Source organism: Odocoileus virginianus, chromosome 15 (genome assembly GCF_023699985.2).
Source record: "Odocoileus virginianus isolate 20LAN1187 ecotype Illinois chromosome 15, Ovbor_1.2, whole genome shotgun sequence".
NCBI lineage: Eukaryota > Metazoa > Chordata > Mammalia > Artiodactyla > Cervidae > Odocoileus > Odocoileus virginianus.
This window is the reverse complement of record NC_069688.1, coordinates 47,106,484-47,128,192: the sequence shown is the minus strand read 5'-3', so window position 1 is coordinate 47,128,192 and position 21,709 is coordinate 47,106,484. Positions and strand designations below refer to the sequence as shown.

At 37.6% G+C, this 21,709-nt stretch overlaps 1 protein-coding gene across 4 annotated transcripts in view; it reads right to left on the bottom strand.

Annotated features, from left to right (window-relative positions):
• AZIN1 (antizyme inhibitor 1) overlaps window positions 1–21,709 on the bottom strand; it is a 30,147-nt gene that overhangs the window by 6,420 nt on the left and 2,018 nt on the right. For 3 of the 4 annotated variants that reach the window (XM_020905413.2, XM_020905417.2, XM_020905416.2), the window contains exons 2-6: window positions 18,660–18,797; window positions 5,349–5,546; window positions 3,831–4,004; window positions 2,632–2,804; window positions 947–1,081 (exon numbers count right to left, since the gene is read on the bottom strand). In XM_020905413.2, the coding sequence (XP_020761072.2) occupies window positions 947–1,081; window positions 2,632–2,804; window positions 3,831–4,004; window positions 5,349–5,450 (584 nt within the window). In that variant the 5' untranslated portion in view covers window positions 5,451–5,546; window positions 18,660–18,797. The remainder of the gene's footprint in view (window positions 1–946; window positions 1,082–2,631; window positions 2,805–3,830; window positions 4,005–5,348; window positions 5,547–18,659; window positions 18,798–21,709) is intronic. The other variant, XM_070477312.1, reaches the window with a different exon arrangement.

The window sequence follows — 21,709 nt, the reverse complement described above, 5'->3', positions numbered from 1 at the left end:
TAAATACAAAGTGAACATTAATTCAGTTGAGCAATACTGATAATGTTAGTACTGCTTATTAACAGTGATACTTATCAAAGATTCAGACTATTAAAATTTGAGGGAATTCCCTGGTGGTCCAGTGGTTAGGACTCTGCCCTTCCACTGCAGCGGGCCTGTGTTCGAACCCTGTCAGGAAACTAAGATTTGACAAGCCACGCTGCAAGCTAAAAATTAAATAAAATTAAATTTAAAAATTTAATTAAAATATGGTCCTTTCCGTATCAATTGTGGCAGTGGTTACAAAAATGTTAAAATTCACAGAATACACCTCAAATCAATTTTCCTGTGTGTTAACAATAAAATTAACTGAAATATGAAAACTCTCAAATACTGGCAATATTGTCAGCTAAGGTAGAATTAAGTTTAACAGTGGTGATTCTTTATCCATCTTTCTGAACAATTTTAAAATCTGGCAGTCACCGCTCCAAATCCGATTCAGATCATGGTTCTGAAACTATGATCAAATCACTGATCCTCCGGGCCTCAGTTTCCGCATGTAAAAACTGGGAGGGTAAACAGTCTGCTGACTTCTTAGTGCCCCTTAGAGGTTAAAAAGGGGAAAAGAAAAGTCTGGGGATGGGAAAAAGAAAAATTGAAATGACATGTCCAACAACCATTTTGGTGTTCATCAGAATTCTAGTAAATCCTTCCATTCAATTTAAAAAGAAGTGATTTAAATAACTGACCGAACTGTTATTTACTATTTTCTCTCTTTACTAGGTGAAGGGGAGGTACATACAAGTACAAAATAGTATAAAGGATAAACATTTATTTTCCTAAAATAAGAAAGCTATGTATAGTAAATCAGAAATTTTATCTATTAGCATTTATACAAAAGAAAACTCAAACTGGTAAACAGAAAGACTAAGATTATCACCACAAAATGAAGTTTAAAACTACTCACTTAACTCCAATAATTTGGACATCAAGTTCCTTAGCACATTCCAAAAGATGCCTACAGTTCTTCAAGGTAGTGCCAAACTTCATGTTACCCTCTTCACCTCCAATACTATCTTCTGTTGCAATATGTAGTAAGACCCTAAGAGAAGGGGAAGATGATTGGGGCAGAGTTGGTTTACATCATCATCAGCACATGTGAAGCCTGAAGATTGTAGGAAGTGTGTTGATAATGTTGTCAGTGCTCCATAATCCAGCGTCGGATGAATCAAGTGAACCTAATGAAAAACAATCCTGTATAGAGAAAAAACTAGCAATTAGGGACTAAAGCATGAAGCTTACAAGGATGGGAATTTGGAAAATGCAGGAAGTTAAGACTCTGTTGTAGCAGCAAGAGTCGGTTGGGCTCTGTAATGAAAGACGACATTACTTTCAAATGAAGTCCATCAGTCCATAAACCCACCTAGAAAGACTAATTGAATAGCAATGCCATTACTGTCTTTCAATAAAAACTATGAGCGCTTTAAATGCTTCAAATTTCCTAAAAAAGTCCTAGCTAGTTAACCTTCTATCACTTATTTGGAACCATTCCTCCAATTAATTACACAGATGTAACAAGAAAAATAATTTTTTTGATGTTATCTTAACAGAAGCCTTTTAGACTACTGATTCAAATCTATTTGGTATTTCCTTCCAAACCATGACAACCATGACAAAGTGATCAAGACTGTCAGGCAATCTCTGAGTAACCACAAATCACTTTAAAAAACAATTATACAAAACTGCTATTTGTAAAAGCAAAATTATTCTACCTACAGGATACCTTTCAAAGAATACCATTAAAGTAAGAAAATTATCAATATAAGGAAATATGGACATGATACACATTTTTGGTAACATATAACACACAATAACTTAAAAGCAAATTTTGTACTAATATACTTTTAGCATATTCTATATAAAATCCTCTTGATATACCAGTTCATGGTAATATTTATTTTGCCTTAAAATTTCTGGTTTTTGTTTAAAGCATGGCGAACTTATATTTTATCTATTTATTTTTTGGCTGCAGTCTGTGGTATGTGGGATACTCCCCAACAGGGGTCAAACCCATGCCTCCTGCATTGGGAGCTCTAACCACTGGACCACCAGAGAAGTCCCAAATTTTTGTTTTTAAACAGTAAGGTTTTTAGTTGGAAAATAAATCTTGGGACACATGTAGGGTACAAGTAAAGACATTAAACCTCATTTTTGAAGAGAAGGGACTTAAGGACTAGGTTCCTAAGACACTGACACGAAGGACAACCATCTAAGAAACCGAGGCTAAGGGCAGATTAAACCCTCAGCTAGAAGGAAAAAAGCTAAGCAAAACACATTATGTTCCCAATGTGACAAATAACTAGAATAGTAATTGTGAAAATATAGCCATAGCTTTAATTTGACCATTGTACCAACCAGATATTCTTCCTTGAATTAAACATTATATCCCAAAATGCCCTTATCTCATCCCAGCTGCCCGTGAAGGATCAGAAGTGGCCAATTAAAATGCTAGTAGTATTTTCCGTGTAGTAAGTTACAATAATTACAACATATACCACTGCTCTATATAAAAGCCCCCTCCCTTCCCAGACTAAAGACAACCCCAAATCCTAGGTAAAAAAAATATTCCTTTGTACCTAATTTTACACTTACTTGGCATTTGGGTGGTTACGTGCAATTTTCTTCAATTCAACTTCATTGTCACATGTCATGATATTAACTCCAACTTTTGCTGCATACTTTATCTGAGACACTTGCTTGCAAGGACTTATGTAAATAATGTTTTCTGGAGATACACCCAATTCTTGCACTAAAGCCATTTCAGTCTAAAAACAGATTTTAAACAGTGTCATCTAAAAGGTAAGCTTTCATTACTTTCCAATCATCGGCAGCTCTCATTACTTTTCGGGCACTGCCACACGCCTTTACTTTCTGGTTAGATGCAAGTGAGGCAGGGTGAATCTCGACCACGCCCGCAGCCCTCACTCTGGTAGCGCCTGCCGCTCTGCGCCCTGTTAGCGCTTCTAAAGGCACACAGGCGTCTCGTCTTACTGCGCTCTGCAGACAATTCCGCTTCTCAAACGGAAGATGTGTGGCGACCCTGTGTTGAGCAAGTCTGCTGGCACCACTTTTTTCAACAGCATTTTTTTGAGGTATGAACACTATATTTTAGACATAATGCTACTGCCTACTTAATAGACCACAACATAGTATAAACATAACTTTTATACAAACTGGGAAATAAAAAAATTCACGTGGCTCGCTCTTCTGCAGTGGTCTGGAACTCAATCCACAGCATCTCTGAGGTATGCCTGTCATTACCGTCAGAGAAATCTCCCAGTTTAGGGTATTATCTTGCTGTCATCAGAAGTAACCTGATCAAACTAGCTCTAGGCTAAGAATGAGGAACAAATAAAAGTTTCTGATTAAAGATAAAAAAAGCTTATAAAGTCTCATCTCACCGTAATGTTCCTTTCATTGATATACTTGAAAGTTTGTAAATTTCCAGTATTAAACGGCAAATTTAAACGAGTTAAAAAATGCATCCACAGGTCAAACTTCCTCGCAATTGTTCTCCTACTGCTATTGGTCACCAAATGTTGTTTTCAGTTGCTAAGTCATGTCTGACTCTTTGCAACAGGCTCCTCTGTCCATGCAATTTCCCAGACAAGAATACAGGAACAGGATGCCATTTCCCTCTCCAGGGTGTCTTTCCAACCCAGGGATCGAACCCGAGTCTCCTATAGTGGCAGGTGGATTTCTCCACCACTGAGCCAACAGGGAAGCCCCACCAAACATTAGTCCATTTTAAAATGTTGCAGTTCACTAACAAAGTAATGAAAATGACTTACTTTACTAGAACAAGCAAATCCAGTTCCAAGAGCTGCCAAAATCTCAAGCACAGCGGGAGTGGAGTTGCACTTCACCGTGTAGAATGGCTTTATCTGAGCCACTATGTTCTGCCACTGACTGTGCTTCTTCACAATCTTTCCAAGATCTCCCACAAAAAAGGCATTTTTCCCTGTCTATTATAGTTATGAAAAAAAGAAACATAAGAACTACTGAAAACAGAGTGTTAAGTAGGAAAGAACTCCCCTTTTCCTCCACAAATGAGCCAAGATAAATATTTACATACCACCACATTTAAGGCTTGTTTCTTTTTAAACTTGACTGTTTGCTGTGCTATGCTTACATAAAAAATATTCTCTTCAGATTAAAAAAATTAAAAAACAGTGTCAATGAGAGTGACTTTCTACTTCAGAACTGCTCCAATTTTACTTCTAGTGAATGGAAGGGAAGATTACTTATATCGTTCCATGCATTCCTTAACTGTTAAACCTACTTTAACAGTACACGATCTAATTTCCTAAAAAGGTGAGTAGAACAAGGAATGCTAAACAAAAAGCCACATCCCCAATGTGAACTGCAGTTAGAGACACTAAAACAAAGGAACAAAGAAATCCATTTTTAAGGAGGTCAGTTGGTAGTATTTGTAGAGGTGACAAAACTAAATTTAAAAATATAGAAGTACACTAAATGCCAAGTCCGATAAATCCAAGTCCGATGGTCAGGACTCAGTTTTCGCTGCCGTGGCCTGGGTCCAATCCCTGGGTCAGGGAACTCAGATCCCACAAGCCGTAGAAAGAAAGAACAAGTAAACAGATTTTTATTACGAATCTGGGAAAAGATTGTGATAAGACTCTGAAGCTGGAACTACCCTAGGGGTAAAGAGATGACTACACATATCATCCAGAGAATAAATTACCCAATGTTAGATGGCAGACCAAATAATCTTTATTTAAAACATACAACATTCAGATATTGCTTGAAATGTCATGAAAATATTACTATTTTCTATAATCCACATTATTTGAAGATACACATCATTAGAATGTACTGACCAAAGACAGACTGCCACCCTTAATGTTCTGACCCAGGAGGTGTTGTAAAAGTGACTAAGACTAGTGACATGAGAGAACTAACTGTGGACTGGTTCGACTATAGAATAGACCGAATAGTAGGACAAGTGTCATTCTTCCTCACTCCCCAAAAAAGAATTCTGATGACAGAAGAGAGCAGCAGGATTTTGCTGGTGTGAGAGAAGACTTAAACATATCTGTAGAGGTCAAGAGAAAGCTTTTTGGGTATCCTATTACTGAACATCACTAACCTGAAAACACTTCTTCAAATTTGGGGAATATAGGAAATTAGCTCCAACAAAAACAAATTCTTTCAGGAAGGCAATAAACAAAAATTACTGTATCAGTAAGTACAAAACAAAAATGATCTTAAGTAGCAGTGATGATGCTTCATATTTCAGAAATTATTATAAACACTGTATTTTAAGAAATCCGACATGACACACTTACCAGGGTATGTTCATAAACATAGTTATCAATAACATTTCCAAGGTTTGTTCCTTCACCCAACAGGCCAACGGAGTAGTTTGCATCGTCAATAAATCCTTTCATCTCAGCCGTATTCCACAAAGCCGAAAGTCATAAACCAGGAAAAACAAGAGACGGGCCACCAAGCCTTACGTCTGGGTCCTTAGAATATGCAACAAACTGTCAAAACAGAAGTTATTTCAAAGTCTGTATTATTTCATTAGTTAAACTTAATATATGAGCTATCAGTTGGAGTGTGCTAGTAAGGGGTACCTAATTTAGTGAAGAATCTGCAAAATCACTTACCATTTTCAGAAACACTAGATCACCAATATCCTTTCCTTAGAGCCCATTTTAAAGCAAATGTGAATTTATACATAAAAAGACAAGCTTAATATGACAATTTCTTGAGAAGGCAGCTGAAACATATGCAGAATACGTTACAAATCAACATCATAACCTTATTTACATAGAGTTGCAGAGCCAGTCTTTTTTATTCATCTTGCTTTGTGGTTCTTCCATATAACACAAACAACTTTACTCATTTTAACTAAAGAAAATGAGCGAAATAAATGTCTGCAGCTAAGCAATCAAAATAGTCTGAACTCCTAATCACTGCCAGTCACATAACCAGGGTGATACCAGGTAACTGCAGATAAACGTCTTCTAAGTAAAATCCTAGCGTAGGTGATGTGTAAGCAACAGGAATGGGTCAAGGTGGAGGCCGACTTCAGGAGGACATCTGTAGTTCTGATACAGACTATCTGGATCCCACACAAGCTACAACAGAGCTAGTTCAATCAAGTTAACAATTAAGTCTGTTTGAGGTAAGCTTATTTGGTGAAAATGTTTCTGGAACATAAGTCAGAAAACCTAGTCCTGGCTTTGTCATTTAATAGCTGAGCAATCTAAGGTCAACTACTTCAAAAAACTGTTGTAAAAAAAAAAAAAAAAATCACTTAAGTGCTGACTTGAAAGAGCTAACTGCCAGAAATGCAAGAATGTCACTGCAATTTGAAACTAGGTATAAGTTAGCGACCTATATATACATCATGAACATTTATTTACTAAGAACTCTGATTTTTAAAAAAGCATCATACTGAACCCAACTCTTCCCCAATCAAATAAAGTTTCCCTCTTTCTCCAAACCACCCACTGTTCTCTGGAGCAGCCCATACCTAAGTTTATCTTCTTTGATGAATTTACTGGTCCTTATCCTCTGGAGAAGGAAAAGGCATCCACTCCAGTACTCTTGCCTGGAGAATTCCATGGACAGAGGAGCCTGGCATGCTACAGGCCATGGGGTCGCAAAGAGTTGGACACACACACACACACCCGTTACTTTAATATAAAGTCTATAAACATAACAAGTTCTCGAGACAGATGCTGTCACTCCTTGTCTGGGACTGATTTCTGGGTGCCACGTTAATTTTAATGGACTTAGATCAGATTCTGGCAACATACACAGCTTTTCCTATCTCTTTGTTACCCCCTTTCTCTTCCCCTCCCCCTGCTCTATGCCAGAGTTCACCCCAAGTGGAGCCCTTGTCCTAAAAATATATTCCATTTCAATGGTTCTCAAAAGTATCAGCTTTTTGGTTGCACCAAAACAATTCCTCAATAAGCCACAGCATTAGTCAATTTCATGAAATAGAAACAACATTTAAAAACAGTTACAGCTGTATTTCCAAGGAGTCAACTACATGCAGTTTATTGAGAAAATCTTAAGATTGCCACACCAGAAATGATTTAAATCTATGCCCAGAAAGTAGACATTTAGGCTTGAGGATACATGTTTATTTTAAGCAATGTAAGACCAACCAGAACATCAATTTTAGGGGGATATTCAACTGCACTAACACAAACAGAATGATAAAGGTTATACATTCAAAAAGATCATTTATCCTATTAATAATGAAAAATACTTAATCAAGATCTTTAGCCTAGTATTTCAGCTCATCAGATTCCTATGTATTTTCTACTCTCTATGCAGCATTTACCCGAGAACCCTGAGTTATCAATTATGGACCATCACAGGCAACTGCCACCAAATGTAAAATTGTAGTTTTTAAAGTAAGGACAAGAAGAACCTCCATTTCCTTCAGTTAGAGATGGCTGGATGGCATCACCGACTCAATGGACATGAGTCTGAGTAAACTCGGGGAGTTGGTGATGGACAGGGAGGCCTGGCGTGCTGCAGTCCATGAGGTCCCAAAGAGTCGGACAGGACTGAGCGACTGAACAGGGTTTAAGGAAGGCTAATTTTCCTCTGACATTATGATCCTAAACAATCACAAAAACATCAGGTCCATTCATCCCAGTCTTATCTGCTGAATGCCGACATTATTCACAAATTTTTGTACATTAAGTAAGGTTACGGTTATCTGAGTGAAAGTTGCTCACTAGTGTCCAACTCTTTGCGACCCCAGGGACTGACTTGACTATACAGTCCATGGGATTTTCAAGCCAGAATACTGGAGTGGGTAGCCATTCCCTTCTCCAGGGGATCTTCTCAACCCAGGGATCAAACCAGGGTTCTCCTAAGGATTTTTTCCAACTATTTTCAAACTACGTAATCTACAGAGATTCAGTCAAATCTCACTGCCTGCTAAACTAGCTTAATCTAAACGCAAACATTTTTTATAGCAGTGTGCCAAAAACTTTGTACACGATTCTCTTAACCCTCAAAGACCACTATGACAGTATTATTCCATTTTATTGAGGCACAGAAAAATCAGGCTAGCTAGGGAGATGCCAAAAATTACAAAATTACAGTCATACCTTGGAGGAACTGCAGGTTTGGTTCCAGACCACTATAATAAAGTGAGTATCTCATTAAAGCGAGTCACATAAATTTTTTGGTTTCCCCATTCATATAGAAGTTCCGCTTATACTATCCTGTAGTCGATTAAGTATGCAAAAAAGAAAAAACAAAAAAACAAAAAAACACCAAAACCCCAAACAATTGTACATATCTTAACTAAAAAATAATGCTCTTGGAAAAATGGCACCAATGGATTGCCAAAAACAAGGTTGCCACAAACCTTTAATCTATAAAAAATGCAACCTTTGCCAGTGTAATAAATCCAACACAACTCTCAGGCTCTTTGATAGAGACAATGACATCCCCAGATCAATTAACCATTTCTTAGACATATGAACTCTCATAGTTGTTAATAAACTCTACACTTTATTCACACATGGTACCAAAACATCCTACCATGCCTTCTTACAGTCTTCAAATCTTTCTTAAGACTAGTTTCTACATAACAACCTTGTTCCTTCTATATCTCTTGCCTAAATTCTCAGGTAAACCCTAAAGTTTTTTCCTTTTTTAATCTTATCAATAGTTTACATGAGGTAATGTACACTCTCATTCTGACCAGTGTATACACCAGTATAACCACCACTATCATAAAGATAAAGCTCTTCAAGTCCTTTTGTCCACCTCAGGCAAACATTTATTTGCTATCACTAAAGACTCTTGTAGAAGTGAAATAATTTTAAATATTAATAGTAAAGGTCAAACTAAAACAGCTGAAAAATAAATGTACTATCAATACGAATAAAAATATGTTAAAGTATGCCTTGCTCTAAAGGAAAGACTTAAGAGGTCATGTAGAGTGGCTGTATTTCCATCACTGAAATAGAACTCTCACTTCCGAAGTTTACCAATCCCAATCTGACTCACTAAAGGACTGTGACAGAAAAATAAAATTTGCTACATTGGCAGGACTGATAAAAAGGATTTGGGGACTAACACACTTGAAACCACTAAAACAGGTGTCAACATAGTATTTTTTACTTCCTTAATTATACTGAGCACTGCAATAACAGTTGATTAAAACCAATCTAGTAACATCTATCCTTAAAAGATGTAAGTTTATCTTCTCAGATGCTCCCTGGCAAGGTCTTGAGATTCCTGGCCCATGGTAGGTGCTGAGAAACAGATGGATCAAGGACAACTGATTCTAAGAATGGGAGTTTTGAAACTTTAGGTTTGTGGTGGCAACAGCAAGGAATGCCCTACAGTGTGTTGGGAAAAAAGGTCCGTCTTTCTTTCACACCTTAAAAGGAGCCAAAACCTTGATATACACAAGTGACCCACATGTAAAAGTAAAACTCAGTTAAAAACTAAAAGCTATGTGCAAAAAAAAAACTGTTTCCTCAAATGAATCCACAAAACACAAAAACCTTCAGGAAAGCTAGTTTCTAACAAATTTTAAGCCAACTAACCCTGTGCTCAAACGAAACATTCACTTGGAAGCCCAGGATTTCCAACAACTGAAAAGGCTTAAGTAGGGGGATAAGCGTAGGCTGATCTTGAGTCTTTCCTACGCCCAATCTCACGGAAGCAGTCCCAAAAAGCAGTTCATAATCATACCCTCAGAAGTCTACGCTTGCAATTTTCTTCACATGTAAGCAAAAACAGTTTAAAGTTCACTGCTGCAAAGAGGCTTATGATCTACATTTCTGCTTTACAAGGCACTGAAGTAAAAAAATATTTGACTGAATTATTTTCAATATTTCAAGAGGCAAACAGTTAACCTGGTGATAACATTAAACCAAAAATCTGACACACAGCATGTTCTAGGGAGTTAGAATGAAAATAAGTGTTTATGTGTTGGGGGTGAGCAGAGTCTTATACTCTATGCCAGATCTGCCAAGTCAATCCAGAAAACAGGGAATTTCCAGAAATCTCTGTTAAGAATGCAGACTTAAGGACTTTCCTGGTGATCCAGTGGTTAGGACTCTGTGCTTCCACTGCAGGGTGCCTAGGTTTGATCCTGCAAGCCAGGTGCAAGGCCAAAAAAAAAAAGCAGCAGACTCAAACCCAAATGATCCCAAACTCCCTCACTTTGATCCAATTTTCAAAAATGGTGTATAAATCAGAAATAGGATTGATTTACTCGTTTCAGCATGTTACAGACCACTATATACTACAGTCTAGTGTTGCTGGACATTGATTTATTTTCACATTAAACTTAAGGAAATCTACTCCATTTAAATCTTAGGTTCGAACCTACTTAAAATGCTTTATAACTTAACAGCAAATTCATTTTAATAGAAGCTCCCAAATTTACTGTTATCAACAGACCCTAAAATATGTTCTCTACTCACAAGAGCCTTTAAGCTATTTTCACAAATAAACATCTTAACATATGGTGAAAGAAAGCTCAGCTTATTTTACACTAATACAATTGCTGCAATCACAATACTACATTTATAATAAGTAATTTCCTCTTGGACATCATAGCTGGGAAGAAAAAAGTATTTAACAGTCCTTATTTACACCCTCATATTGGTGTTTTTTGATAATACATTTTTTAGGAAGAGCTGCCAAGGAAAGAAAAGGTTCCCAAGAACCACACTGGTCCCTGGAGCCTTCATGAGGTCGTGAGTCCTCATGTCATCAAGAGGGAAGCTTCAAGAGGAGTGGCTGCAGCAGCTGGGCACTTGCTTTGTTACACACCTGCTACAAAGGCTTCTACAGTTGATTGTACTTCAGAAGAAACTGATACATCTCTCAAATAATCACAAGATAATTCTGGCAGCAACAGCCCACTTGACACCAAGCTGGATGAATATGAGTCTCGGATTTCTGAAGTGAAGACCTCCCTAGAAGTAGAACAGGGAGAGCTGAAAAGTTGAGAGTATTGTTTCAGAGACATCTAAGCAGGAAACCCAACTGTAACACATCACCAGTTTTCTAAAAGGAGCTTTACTCATTAAAAATGAGAATGTAAGATATTTTGAAACTTACACTACTACTATTACCCTGGAGAAACCTAAGGTTATTTCTACTTTTTAAAATTATTTTTGCATAGACATTTGATGACTCAGCACTCAGTTCACAGCTTTAAAACTAGACACAATGCAGGACTTCCCTGGTGGTCCACTGGTTGAGACTGCAGGGAGTACAGGTTCCAACCCTAGCCAGGAAACTAAGATCTCTCGTGCCAAAAAAAAAAAAAAAAAAAAAAGAAAAAATGCTGTCAAAAATCACCTTTGCCTTCTACATCCCACAAAAAAATGTTACTTACCACACAGCATACCTTTAGAAATAAATGGTCACAAGAGCAGAAAGATGACAATGGCACTAAAAACATGAGGTCTGGAGCAGGCCTCCAGGAAGCCACATACCAGAACTGGTAGGTAAGAAGTGCCAATAAATCTGTTATCATAAGACCACATAAAAATTTTCCATGCTGGATCAAAAACAAGTGATGGATTAAAAAAAAAAGTGATGGATAGTAACAGCCTATTTTGAGTACTCAGGATAATCAAGACAGGGGTTGCTTTCACTGACAGTAAGAGGAGAGCCAATAATGGCAATAAATACCCTTTAGTTTCTTTTTCAGGTGATATGGTTGGAAAAAACTTCACAGTAAGAACACTAAGGCGACTGCTGAAGAATTACTTTAAAAAAAAAACCACAAGACAAGAACAAGAATGAACAGGAAATATATAAAGGGGGAGGTGATACACAAATCCTAAAGGAAATGAGCCCAACAGGCTAAGTTTGAAGTGTTCAGGTAAAGGCTGCTCAATGCAAAATGCTTCACATTAAGGTCTAAAATACATCTTAACGAGAAAGGAATTTCACAGCAATATACTATTGCAAGTGATTAATTGACAAGATTAGGCTCCCTCAACAAAAAAAAGTGTCTTGACTATTTGATGTGAAGACTAAATTTTTTCAAGTGTGTACCTGCGTGGAAGTAAGCTATGTAAATCCTTATGGTCATTAAAATGTAGTAACGTTGCAGATAACTATTGTAATGCCACATGAACAGCACCAAATACATAATCATGTTAATTCCAAGCTTTCTAGTTTTCCTGGTGCAGTACAGGGAAATTCCCTTTAAACAAATGCACTGAACTATTGTTTTGAGTACCCAAGGGCAGATCTCACTGCCACCTCACCAAGAGAAAAACCTACTTTTATTATACAAAGCACGTGTACATTACAATTACTGCATTACACACCAGGTAAAGAGGACTGAATACCTTAGAAGCCCCTGCACATGGTTACTGGGTAGTTGTAGTTGCATCCCCTCATCCCCTCTAGAATAAACATGTTCAGACTTTTCTAATCATCATTCCCCTGTTAAATCCTTCACACAGACAGGACTGGAGTCCATTAATTTTCACTGCTGTGCACTATTCTTTATAGATGTACAACAGGACCTATGGGCTATATTATTTACAAACACCATATAATCTCTTGCTATTATTTATGTGCCCAAGAAGAGCATTACTCAAATTATGGTCCACAGGACTTCTCTGGTGATCCAGCGGTTAACACTCTGTGCTCCCAATGCAGGACATTCAAGTTCAATCCTTGGTCAGGGAACTAGACACACACTGCAACTGAAAGATCCGGCCTGCCACAACTAAGACTCAGCACAACAAAATAAATAAATAATTAAAAAAAAACTGTGATCTGCAAACTAGCTGGTCCACAAATTAACAGCCAAGTAGTGTGCTACCTGACATTTTGCCGCAAGAGTCCATCTTACTGATTGGCAGTTTAGGGAGCGTCAGTCTAGGGTCACATACCTGGGAGTGAAACTGCTAGTGTGTTAGAGAAAAACTGTTTTTAAGCCTTTTGTTTTCCTATTGTGTGTGTGCGGGCAGTGGTTTTTTTTTTTTTCTTCACTTTTTCTTATTGACCTGTAGGAACTCTTCCAGAACTCAGGATAGCAATTCTCACTTTGAGTTTTAGTTTGCTATTAGTAGCCATGCTGAACATACTAGGACATCCCATCCTGCTTTTGGTCATGTCAATTATTACATGGCAATCATACTGAACCCAGATGATGAACTAAGAAGAGACTATACTAATTTAGCAGCTCTTTACAAACTGGGCATTGAAGGATCTTTGCAATAAAAAACAAGAGATAGGGAATTTCCTGGCATTCCAGTGTTTAAGACTCTGTTTCTACTGCAGAGGCCATGGGTTCAATCCCTGGTTAGGGAATGAAGGTCACGCAAGAGAAGTATAGCCAAAAAATAACCCATAGTCTTATATTTAATGTAAGCCTAATATTAATTTCAGTCTGATGAGCACATGAAGACAGCAGGGAGTGTGATTTTAAGAACATGTTGGGCAACGGGAGAATTCTTCAACAAGAATTTAAGAGTGAAAAGCCTCTACAGTTGAGGAACAGCTTTTTACTAGACAAATCTAAGGAGAAAGATGAGAGTGTGTAATTCCTATGATTCTTATTAATAGACATTTTAAGATTAATACAACTAATACTACTCACATTCATGGTAAAATTATCCTAGAGTGATGCTGTCCAACAGAATTTCCTGTGATGATTGTGCACTCGATTGCATCGAGCATCTGAACAACTGAATTCAATTCACAAGTATACAAAACTAGACAGTAAAGGGAAAAAAGTCAAAACTCCATACCAAGTAAATCCTAGAGAAATGAAATGCATGCTTACATAAGATAATAAAGGTGGGAAAAGTTTAGAGCAGAGCATTCCAAAAGAGTTTATCATCTTGGCACCTGCTACAAGTCACTAGACACAGGCAGTGAAGACCTCGTGGCAGCTGGGTGTGGTTTGGGCAGACTGAACATCACCAGCCTAATCCTTCGCTACTCAGCGTGCTGTATAAGTACTTTCTATTCATGCCACAGTGTTCTTCACATTACTCACTGGATTAGAAAAAAAGGGTGGCCAAATCGCTGTTTCAGTTAGCTTGTGACAAATTGCTTAATTAAGTGTGCATTGATGACCCTGGAATGGAGGTGAAGGACAAAAGGATCTGTGTTTTCTAGTAGGTGAGAGCATTTCACTTGGAATAACACAGTTCACACAATATCTTATTTACTCCTAATCAGAAGAATTAAGTATCTCAAAATACTTTTTTTCAGGGCAAAGAACCCCAAACTTAAAAACTCTGAAAGACTAAAGAGAATGTAATGGAATACACAGATTGGTAGTGACTTTAATTTTCTCAGCTCAACTATCTTCTGTAATAAATGCAAGAACCATTTTATTCCCCTTCAAGAATGGTCTACACTGCCTGCTATTCTATTTGGCCCTCCCAAGAAAGTCTAAATTTGCCTAAAATAAGAGTACCATGTCCCCCAAACTCTGTTTTATCCAGTAACAGGCTATTATTCCCATTGGGCTTATATAGAATGCCTTTTTTTTGGCGCTACTTTACACAGGCAAAAAGGCACCACTGAATACTGCTCTTTGCATGCCAAGGGGATACACATACTTTAAAAACTAGTCCCTAAACTAGTGTGTTTCAATGATAGCTTTATTCATCACTGTGATTGTTGATGACTATCAACAATCATTAATAAAAATTCTGAATCAACTTGCATCACAGAATCTTTGAATTACCCTAACTATTCTCCATAGACAGCCAAAAATCTGCCCTTCCTACTGACAACAGTAAAACACAAAGGAATAGCTCCACAAAGTAAATTCATTAAGAGCATTTTATGTTCCCAATTAAAATAATTCAACTTAGGTAAGGCAGCCCCTTTTAAAGCATGTAGATAATAACAAACAGGAGAGAGAACATGAATATTTAAAATTTTAAGGCTCCATTTAGATAAATCAATTAATTGAATCCCTTTTCCATTCTTATCAATAGGAACAAAACATTAAAAGGAATACCCTAATAATTAATCTGACTTCATCATTAGATCTGCTAATAGAAGCAGCTGGTTAGGAGAATTTGGTTTTCTGAAATAGTCTTTAGAATTTTTGCACTGGGCTGATCTATTAATCATAATCAGAGCTCTAGCTAAAATAACCTGAAAAATCTAGCCCACTGAAAAACCACTGCGGCATAGAGTCTAAGAAATTTAAAAGGTGCTCAGAAGTTTTTCTACAATTTGAACCCTTCATTAATCAGATATTAGCTAAGCACTAAGATATCTTTACAGTGCTCACACGTAACACCACACACGTATTCAAAAGAAAAAACTTTACTATATAAGCAATTTATAAAGTTTCTAGATACTTAATTACTATCTAAAAATTCAGATGATCACCTGATTTGAAAACCTAACTCTAAAAGTCAATCCGAGAGCTCAGACCACCTGCACAGAAATCCTACTGGAATATTGGGAGTGTGCTGCTGCTACTGCTGCTGCTAAGTCGCTTCAGTCGTGTCCGACTCTGTGCGACCCCACAGACGGCAGCCCACCAGGCTCCTCTGTCCCTGGGATTCTCCAGGCAAGAATACTGGAGTGGGTTGCCATTTCCTTCTCCAATGCATGAAAGTGAAGTGAAAGTTAAGTCCCTCAGTCGTGTCTGACTCTTCAAGACCCCACGGACTGTAGTCTACCAGGCTCCTCCATCCATGGCATTTTCCAGGCAAAAGTACCGGAGTGGGTTGCCATTTCCTTCTCCAATTGGGAGTATAATGTGGTTCAAATAGAGCTTATTTAACTATACATTTTGCAGTGCTATGTACCAACTGTTCTCCATGAAGGCCAGTGTGTTAAGTCTTTTGAATGACTTAAAATTTTTCAAATAGTATTGTTGCTCCACAGGAAAAATCTCACGATTTCAATGTCTAGTACCGCAAAACTGCTATTGATATCTAGGATGTTTCTGGAATGCAAAATTCAGGAATATTAGCACTAAATGGGATAAGTCAAAATAAAAATAGCTTCAAATTCAGCTCAGATTCAGGTCAACTTTTTGTTCCCAAATCAGGTTAGGTCATACCAAGAAAGCTATAAATTTTTTTTAAACCTTTTGATTTTAGAATTTTATGATTAAGAGATTGTGGCTGTAGCAAAGTACCATGAACTAAAAGTTTCACTTAACATAATATATACTGTACCTGGGCAGAATAAATCAGCCAGTCACTCTGGCTGCCATAACCTGCAGAATGAATAATGTTAGCATTTTCTATCTGTGCCTATAAACATAACACCTCCACACACAAAAGAGGAGAAAATTATAGACTTTCTGAATTCTACAGTATTAATTACCCTACAGACTCTTCCTTAAGCTGGCAGAATCATTTATCAATGTATGAGCTCACTGATATTGGTTTCTCAAGTCTAAGAGGAAATACCACTAGAAATATGACATATAATGCAAAGTTAAGTTTTCATTAAAAGAGACTTGAAACAAAAGAAGTCATCCTTTAATATGGTCTTGCTTAAAACAAGAAGCCTGCTGTGAAATTTCCATCATAGAATCTACTTCTGACTATGGAATCAAGTACACCCCACCTAGAAAAGTTTTAAATCTTCAAGCCAATTTAGGAGAAAACATTAGATACGCTGGAAGTAGAATAGACGACTAATAAAACGTAAGAACTAACTGGCTTGGCACTGAATTGATGACAACTATACTTCTCTTTTGGAGAAGGAAATGGCAACCCACTCCAGTGTTCTTGCCTGGAGAATCCCAGGGATGGCGGAGCCTGGTGGGCTGCCGTCTGTGGGGTCGCACAGAGTCTGACATGACTGAAGCGACTTCGTAGCAGCAGCAGCATATTTCTCTTTAATAAGCATACAAGCCACTTGGTTAAAATGCATATTTCTGATTCAGGTCTGGGTGGAATCCAGTGTGTACAATTCTATTCTAGGTTATGCTAATCTTGAGAGTCCCTTGGAGTACAAGGAGATTCAACCAGTCCATCCTAAAGGAGACCAGTCCTGGGTATTCACTGGAAGGACTGATGCTGAAACTGAAACACTAATACTTTGGCCACCTCACGCGAAGAGTTGACTCATTGGAAAAGACCCTGATGCTGGGAGGGATTGGGGGCAGGAGAAGGGGACGACAGAAGATGAGATGGCTGGACGGCATCCCCAATTCGATGGACATGAGTTTGGGTAAACTCCGGGAGCTGGTGATGGACAGGGAGGCCTGGCATGTTGCGAATCATGAGGTCGCAAAGAATCAGACACAACTGAGAGACTGAACTGAACTGACTGAATGTTCCAAAGATGACACTGCATTAACAAAGCGTGATTAAAATACTCAAAAAAAAAGAGACATCAGCCTATTTAGAGTTAAAGGAACTGTTCCAGTTCAATTTTCTCAGCTGTGATTTAAAAAATAAGCAATTGCTCAAATTCACACAGCTAGGAGAAGACTGGTATGGGAAACCCCCCAATCTGGATTTTAATGGGAAACCCCCCCAATCTGGATTTTAAGTCAGTAGAACTTTATAGAAATCATTAAAAAAAAAGAAAAAGAAAAAGAAATCATTTTTCTATCTCTTTAAGACTGAAAAAAAAATTCTAAAATTGTAATTTGAGGTTAACAGTAAATGTGTTGAAAAGGTTTCCTTTAACATACTCTATCCAATTAGATCTCTTTCTTGAAATTTTCTTATGTTACTCCCTCCAGGTTCTCTAGCCCACTTAAAAACACTCAAATCTCAACACCTAAACCCAAATTTCAACAGCTAAAAAAATCTACAAATAATAAAACAATTTTAATTAATGGCCCACAAATTTAGCAGCACAAATTCAAACACTTTACTATAAAACTGCATTCTGCACAGAGGTTTAATTCAAAGTTAAATCCATATACAGAAAATCAAGTTAGCAAAGTCAAAAACTATCCTTAAAAATCTCTTGGGAAGGCGGTATGTTGGGAGTTAAGCATGCATCATCTTTGAAACATCCAGTTTTTCCACCAGGTGAGTATTATACAGTCATTTTGTGAAAAAGAATATAAACTCTAGAAATCACATTGTATCTGGCAAGATGCTCATAACCAGAAAACAAGAATTAAGATTCACCTCTTAAACGCAATGCTCTAGGATAGTGCTCTGGTGAGTGGAATGGAGAGTAGACTCTTTTACTATATTTAAAAATAAACTTTCTTTTCTGACTTAAGCCCAAATACTTGAATCTACCAAGTTAAATGGTTGAATGGTGTGATAAGTTACTACCCACATTTAATTAAAAAAATAAAAAACCATCTCTCCAACTTATATTAAAATCTGGACTAGTAAGATTTCCTGAAATTTAGCCTGCAGTATATACTTAAATATAGTAATAATGTGCACAACTGAATCAACTAAATGGGAAGTAGGGAAATTCCTTGGTGGCCTAGTGGTTATGATTCCAGGCTTTCTCACTGGCATGGCCTGGGTTCAACCCCTTGTCAGGGGAACGGATATGGCGCAAGCTGCAATATATGGCCCAAAAATAGTGGGGGAGGGAGTAAGTAGTAAATACAATTTCAAGTTTTGAAAAGACTGAGCAAGAACTCTCCTTTATTTCTATTTTACAAGACCCTTCCTCACCCTCTGCACAGATGTGAAAATACTTACATGGACAAGTTAGGAGATGGAACCCCCCTATCATCAGCTAGGTTCCCAAGGTGGCTCAGCGTTGAAGTCGAACTGTTCTCTATACAGCACTTCTCCTAGGCCCTCTGGGTAGTTGTATACTTGGTCAGAAAGTTCGCCCTAAAGAAGAAAATAAAAAGATATAAGTCATATGCTAAAAAATGGTAGGTTGTGCTTCAGGAAGGTTAAGTCGATGCAAAGATTAAGTTCAGGAAGAAGTTTCAGTTTGAACTGTTTCATTAAAGCACATTACACAAAATGATGTTTTCAAAGGGTTTATCATGGTATCAAATACTGTTTTTATATAGTAAGCATTTCCAAGCTGCAAGAATACATAACTGACAGAATTTGAGGTCATGGTCACCTTACCAAGTTCCTCTATCTACCTCAATCAATTTCCAGGCTTCACCCAATTCCATTTTTGTTTTTACTTACTCTAAAACCCAAATTTCTCAGAGGCCTAAAATTTTTAAATGTCCAAGTGCTCTCACTAACCTAACATGTATGCAAGATTTTATATGTGTATCTAATAATCTGAAACTAACCAGAACCTTTCTTTTAATCTCCAAATTCCAAGTTTTTCTTTGCTTAAGTATAAAATCCTACTACATATTAAAAAGAAAAGCATATTTTGTGCCTTAGCTAATACACTATGTATACATGTGAAATAACTTTTGAGACCTGCCTAACATATCTGACAAGTAACAGAGGTTTACCTCCTTCTTATTCCTAACCTATCTACATCTAAGTCACTCTACTATCACTAGAAACAACATATGAATGTAAACATGTTTCACACTCTACAAAATGATAAGTTAAGCTTAGAAATGGTTTTTATCTATTAAGATTTGACTGAACAGACTTATCAACTCTAACCTAAACAATTAAACCTACACTTCTACTTGTATTTCAGTGATTGCTATTTTAAAGTAATACAACCTGACAGTATTTCCAGAAGATAGGGGGTAAGAATGAAAACAGAATAATGATGAAACGTAGGAATAAAATAAAAAAAAATATGGGGGGGGGGGCGGTGGAGAAGATACAGGGAACACTAAATCTGTGTCATTTAGAGTGGTGTTTATATCAGTTGGATCATGTACAACACTGTAATCAAATCTCTTATCTTGGCAAATAGCATAGAGAGAACTAGAGTTAACTGAGTCAGCAGCTGACCAATAAAAAGCACCAGAAACCTCCCATCACTTTGACAGTAACTACCCAGAAACTTAGTATCCCCAAAGTTATCAGTATGTCTCACCTTACACTGCCTTTATCAATGACTTTGGTATTCTTTCCAAAACTCCAAAACCCCAGCCTAATCATGAGAAAAATTATCAAACAAATCCAAATGGGGGACATTTTATTGGATATTTGGCTGGTAATTCTCTAGATTGTCAAAGACACGACAACTAAATGCAATGTGGCACCTTAGACTGGACCCTAGACAAAAAGGACATTAAAAACTGGTGAAATCCAAAGAAAATCTGGAGTTTAGGTGGTAGGCATCCAGTCCCATCACTTCATGGCAAACAGATGGGGAAACAGTGGCACACTTTTTTTGGAGGGCTCCAAAATCACTGCAGATGGTGACTGCAGCCATGAAATTAAAAGACGCTTACTCCTTGGAAGGAAAGCTTTGACCAACCTAGACAGCGTATTAAAAAGCAGAGATGTTACTTTGCCAACAAAGGTCTGTCTAGTCAAGGCTATGGTTTTTCCAGTAGTCATGTATGGATGTGAGAATTGGACTATAAAGAAAGTTGAGCACCAAAGAAGTGATGCTTTTGAACTGTGGTGTTGAAGAAGACTCTTGGGAGTCCCTTGGACTGCAAGGAGATCAAACCAGTCCATCCTAAAGGAGATCAGTCCTGAGTGTTCATTGGAAGGACTGATGTTGAAGCTGAAACACCAATACTTTGGCCACCTGATGCAAAGAGCTGACTCATTTGAAACGACCCTGATGCTGGGAGGGATTGGGGGCAGGAGGAGAAGGGGGACGACAGAGGATGAGATGGTGGATGGCATCACCGACTCAATGGACATGAGTTTGAGTAAACTCCAGGAGTTGGTGATGGACACGGAAGCCTGGCATGCTGCAGTCCATGGGGTCGCAAAGTGTCACACACAACTGAGCTACTGAACTGAACTGAATGTATCAAAGTCAGTTTCTTAATTTTGACAAATGTACCATTTCTTATAAGGTAAACTAGGTGAGAAGTATGAAGTAATAACTGTATTATCTTTGGTACTTTTCCGCAAATCTATAACTATTCCAAAATAAAGTTGTTTAAAGAAAAAAAAAAATCAAGCAAAGTATTCATATAATGGACTATTCGGCAGTTAAAAGGAACCATTTACTGATGAGTGCACTGTGGATGAGTATCAAAAACAATCTGAATTAAAGAAACCTTTCCCACAATATATACCAGTTTCATTTATGTGAGGGTTGTAGAATAGACTTCCATAATAACTGCTGCTGCTAGGTCGCTTCAGTCGTGTCCGACTCTGTGCGACCCCATAGACGGCAGCCCACTAGGCTCCTCTGTCCCTGGGATTCTCCAGGCAAAAGTACTGGAGTTGGTTGCCATTTCCTTCTCCATCCATAATAACTAATCTATGGTTAATAAAAAGAACAGTGACTGCCTTTGTGGGTAGTGAGGGATGGAGCTAGAAGGGGCAACAGAGAAGTTTCTGGGTTTGATGGCACTCTTCTCATCTTTGATAAAGGTCTGTATTACACAGCTGTATTTTTGTCAAAACTCGTCAAATGGTATATTCAAGATGTGCATTTTGCTGTTATGTAAATTTTACCCAATTTTAAAGAAATATTTAAACTGTTAAACTAATGATATGTGCATACTGAAGTTGGAAGGGTAAAGTGTTCTGGTGTCTCCAACTTACTCTGAAATACACAGAATAAAAATTGATGAATGAATAGAGCAATTACAAGTAAAGCAAAATGTTAACCGGTTACTGAATCCAGGTGAGGGTACAATTCTTTCACACCCTCTGTATGTTTGAAAATGTTA